At 34.4% G+C, this 5,472-nt stretch overlaps 1 protein-coding gene across 1 annotated transcript in view; it reads left to right on the top strand.

The window, feature by feature from the left end:
* Positions 1–1,522: 1,522 nt before the first annotated feature.
* LOC137629665 (tyrosine-protein kinase Src42A-like) overlaps positions 1,523–5,472 on the top strand; it is a 21,183-nt gene continuing 17,233 nt past the window's right edge. The window contains exon 1 of the mRNA XM_068361209.1: positions 1,523–2,007. Coding sequence (XP_068217310.1) covers positions 1,893–2,007 — 115 coding nt within the window. The 5' untranslated portion in view covers positions 1,523–1,892. The remainder of the gene's footprint in view (positions 2,008–5,472) is intronic.

Raw genomic sequence — 5,472 nt, 5'->3', positions numbered from 1 at the left:
GTCAAATTAAGTGCTGTATCTCTATCGAGCCACTGGGGACTTTAAATGTCAAAGACTACAAAGAGATTAAGCCATCAAAAATTCATATCCTGTCATGCAGCCAATGTTTCAAGGATCATAACAAGACTTTATATTATACATCCTCGCGACAAACTGTGCTTGCTACACGTTTCGACAGAAAATACGAACGATGCATAATGAGTTTTTCCTCTTGCTTGAGGGTACACTCGGGCACACTATCTATTTCTCTTCCTCTTGTCTTGTTAAAGTTTTTATAGTTTATAAAGTGATATTTATTTTAATATTGTTGCCCTTCTTAAAAGATTCATTTTTCCTTGTTTCCTTTCCTCACTGAGCTATTTTCCCTGTTGGAGCCCCCTGCCTAGTCCGTCGTCAACCTCAATTTTCGGATCAAATACTCCCTTATTAATAAGACATGCTACGACCGATGCACGATATTTTTATGGTTTTTAGCTCTGTGGTGCTTCATTTTACAGTGTCAAAAGAGATTTAGCAAAGAAAAAAAATAATTTATTACAGAGAGAGAGAGAGAGAGAGAGAGAGAGAGAGGAGAGAGAGAGAGAGAGAGAGAGAGAGAGAGAGAGAGAGATCATTCATATTTCTCTCTCTCTCTCTCACTAAATATCCTCTTTCGTTTTGGAAGCCTTATTGCATTTTCGAGATAATTTTCTTGGATTTTTCTTATCACCTTCTTTGTCTTTAGCTTTGGGACCCATGGTAATAAGAAAAAAGACAAAATAACACGAAAAAATAGGCACAAATACAACGAACTACACAACGACGTGTTAACGATGCAGCACCAACAAACAAACAGACCGAACGCCATCTATCGGCCGCCTATATAACTATCACTCATCGCATAATCGTATCTTAAATATTTCGTTGTATATCAAAGCAGAGAGAGAGAGAGAGAGAGAGAGAGAGAGAGAGAGAGAGAATCCGAAATCCTTATCTCTATTGTCTCAAGGGATAATGTTTTGTCTTGATCTAGTTTCAATTCTCTCTCTCTCTCTCTCTCTCTCTCTCTCTCTCTCTCCTCTCTCTCTCTCTCTCTCTCTCTCTCTCTCTCTCTGCCAATTTGTTCATTGTAATAGCAACTGTGATGCCAGATAAATGTTCAAATTGATTAATTTGATTAATTACTTCTAATTCACCAACTACCTGGAAATTCTTTAAGCGTAATATGATACGGCAAATCTCTCTCTCTCTCTCTCTCTCTCTCTCTCTCTCTCTCTCTTATACACCACCAATATGATATTTCAAACAGTTATTTAACTGTTTGAAATATCATATTGGAGCTCAAAATTAAAATAAATAGCCTTAGCTGATCAAACCGTAATGAGTTAACCTTTCTAACAGGAAGTTAATTCTTACCCTCAGGGCAAAACCCAGAAAGACGTATTGCTACTTAATCTAATATTTGTCAGATTAAAGAAAAGTCGGCAGCTACAAGAAAGCCAAGGTTGTATATCAGTTCGACATTTCTGTACATCCTGTGTCACACCAAGAGGCGATAAGCGCGTCTCAGGAAATCCAGATTTCGTCATGGGAAACAGTATACAAAGCCAGCCATCTAAAGGCGGGTTACTTTTATTTCCATCCCTAGGCCCCATTGTTAGAAATGTTACCGTTGAAGTAACTGCCGGTTTAAACGAAGAGCTTCTGTGCTTGCAGTGTTGTTTGTGTCAAGTGTTATAAGTTTAGAAAGTTCGAGTTTTTTTTTTTTCTTTTTTAAATAGTGACTTTCGTTGAAGAACTAGCTTTCCTGTTATGTATGATACGTTTAGCCTAAGCGTCAGTTTTCAGCACATTGAAAACAGTTAGGTAGCAAGTCCCTTTAGATAAACCTATAGACAACATCGAAAGCCAAGATGCCTTTTCGTTGGTTAATGAAGAAGCTGAGGAAAAGGTATGAGAGAGACTATGGTACGAAGAACAAAAACTCTAATAAAAGTGGAAAATCCAACAGCTCGGGAGACATACCAAGTAAGGCTGCTGTTTAACATTTTCTCTTGCAATTTAAATTCGTAAAATGAACTATGATCTTTCAATAGAACTTTATATTTGATTGACTTCTTTTTGGCCCATCTTATCTTTCATGAGTTTTTCTGTTACTCCACCGTGTTAAACGAGAAGGAACTCTTTAGCTTCTGTTCTGTGATCTGTCCCAGTGGCGTTCATATCTTCTGCTTTTGAGATTAAGACAGTTTAGGTGGTTGGAACATTTGATGAGAAAGAGTGAGGAAAGATTAAAAAAATGGTATTTGAAATGCACAGAATTTCCTTACGGTCTCCATAGAACCTGTAACAGTTTGCTCACATTTGGCTTCCTTTAAATACTTGGTTTGTTGTTCGCCGAAAAATGGAAGCTTTTCAAGTATTCTTAACATATTGGTTCGTGCGTATATTGGAGACGTTTAGTCGTGAACACCACGAATCAAATATTTGGGAATTAATGACTCAGTACAAAAGTTGATGACTGAAAGCAGAGGAGACGACGAAGTTGTCTTTATTCTATTTAGAACTAAATGATAATGGACGCAAGAAAATAAGGGCAGCTCCCCTTCATTTAACTGGGAGTGTATTCTTGATATAGTATTATCTCTCATATATATATATATATAATATATATATATATATATATATATATATATATATATATATATATATGTATATATACTTATATATATATATATATATATATATATATATACTTATATATATGTATATATATATATATACTTATATATATGTATATATATATGTATATATATATATATATATATATATATATATATATATATATACTTATATATATATGTATATATATATATATATATATATATATATATATATACTTATATATATGTATATATATATATACTTATATATATATATATATATATATATATATATATATATATATATACTGTATATACGATTACGGGGCACCGAAAATATATTATACTATGGCTCGTGACTAGGAACAATATAATATATACTACGACTGGCAAGTTAATCAACCACTTAAATTCCAAACTCACTGGTTTGCTTTTACATTAAGACTGTTACACTTTGAAATATCAACACACGAATTCTGAGACAGTTAAATAACTTCCAGATAGCAATATATAAAACACTGAATATCCAAAGGTCTCTTAAGTACACTCAAAACAAAACTAGGTAATTACTCTTAAGTGTTAGTTAAAACTTACCGTGGTTCTTAACAGGATACGAGCAGAATCTGATTCTAAACTATGGTGATTGGAATAATACACTCTTTACAAAAATGAATATATTCTATATAAATTACAACACCTTGAAAAGAATTGACATAACAACAAAATAAATCGCTTGAATTATTAAGACTGAACAAAACTTAGATTAAAACAAAAATGATACGATCTGAAAATTATATATGAACTTGACTTGAACTATCAAATCTGAATAAACCTTAGACTAAGACAAAATAAATAATGCAATGTAAATTAAACAAAAGCTTGAATAATACAATATTCAAGCTTGATACTTGATGAAAATAGATAACCAGATCAAGATACAAAATCTAACCTTCTTACAGGGCCGTTTACAAAACTTTACACAATGCCAACGCTCACCCTAATACAATGCATTTAAAATCACCGTTTCGTCTTACGTATCTTTTCGACACACGATTTGCTTTGGGGCATAGAGTAACTTGGGAGAGGACACACTAAATGTACTGAACACTTTTAAAACAATACACTGGGTTGTGTGCGAGTGGGAGAGAGGTGAGGATATGACAATCTTAAGGCTGGTAATCTCCATCTCTATCTGTCTCTGTAAATCTGGTCTTTCCTTTTTATATGAAATTCAGCAACTTCCAGAAACTTCCCAGACTGAGGTCTGGGAGCGTGGGGACCGAGCAAAGCCCCAGAGTAGCCAAATATCACTCTCCTGAACGATACTCATGCCATGCCAGACGGCTCTCTCAGTCAGCAAGCTCCGTCCGCCCTCTGTCCCCGAAATGAAAAAAAGATACATCCTATAACCAGGCTTTCACAAAATTTACAAAGCACGTGGTAGAGAATTTTCCAAAGCACATGTTACTGAGCATTCTCTCTCAAACATGATGCAATACCTCATAAAATATAAAAGAACATTACCTAAGCCCTTGTTCATATCGTATATGATCAAATAACACTTTCAGACAACTACGTAAGACTTCGTAACAAAAGTACGGGAAATAAAAAGTTAATTCTTATAAAATAATGTAAATTTACATCTACTAACTTGAATAAAGAATACAATGAAATTGACGATGGAAATCTTACGTAATTTACATAAAATACTTACATCTAGATAAGAAGAGCTCATTTTACGGGCTGGCTATCATCTCTTTAATGCACAAATTAAATAGAAATAAAATCATAATTAAATTATTGTACTTACTCTACACTAGACCAGCTTCGTAAGAATATATATATATATATATATATATATATATATATATATATATATATATATATATATATATATATAGGTAGTAGGTTGGCCAGGGCACCAGCCAGCCATTGAGATACTACCACTATAGAGTTATGGGGTCTTTTGACTGGCCAGATGGTACTACATTGGATCCTTCTCTCTTGTTACGGTTCATTTTCCCTTTGCCTACACACATCCACACTGAATAGTCTGGCCTATTCTTTACAAGTTCTCCTCTGTCCTTATACACCTGACAACACAGATTACCAAACAATTCTTCTTCACCCAAGGGATTACTGCACTAATTCTTCAGTGGCCACTTTGCTCTTTGTAAGGGTAGAAGAGACTCTTTAGCTATGGTAAGCAGCTCTTCTAGGAGGACACTCCAAAATCAAACCATTGTTCTCTAGTCTTGGATAGTGCCATAGCCTCTGTACCATGGTTTTCCACTGTCTTGGGTTAGAGTTCTCTTGCTTGAGGGTACACTCGGGCACACTATTCTATCTTATTTTATTTTTCTTCAGCTTTTTTTTTGTTAAAGTTTTATAGTTTATATAGGAAATATTTATTTTAATGATGTTACTCCTCTTAAAACATTCTATTTTCCTTTTTTTTCCTTTCCTCACTGGGTTATGTTCCCTGTTGGAGCCTCTGGGCTTATAGCATCCTGCTTTTCCAACTGGGGTTGTAGCTTAGCTAATAATATATATATATATATATATATATATATATATATATATATATACACAACACCAAATGCAGCCGGTTCTAGGCCACTGCAGGACATAGGCCTCAGACATGACTTTATCCATGTCTGGGATTTGGGTATTTTCGTCACCCTGCTGAACAATGCCAATTGGTTATGGTGGGAGATTTTGGTCTGATCACTTACAGCGAACCAGCCTAGTTTGGGTAGCCCTGACCAATACAGCTTTGCTAATCATGGCGGTACATAAACCATATTTCGGTGTTTATTTATACACTTCT

The sequence above is a fragment of the Palaemon carinicauda genome, chromosome 37 (assembly GCF_036898095.1).
Source record: "Palaemon carinicauda isolate YSFRI2023 chromosome 37, ASM3689809v2, whole genome shotgun sequence".
Classification (NCBI taxonomy): Eukaryota; Metazoa; Arthropoda; class Malacostraca; order Decapoda; family Palaemonidae; genus Palaemon; species Palaemon carinicauda.
This window is presented reverse-complemented; position numbering and strand designations above follow the sequence as displayed.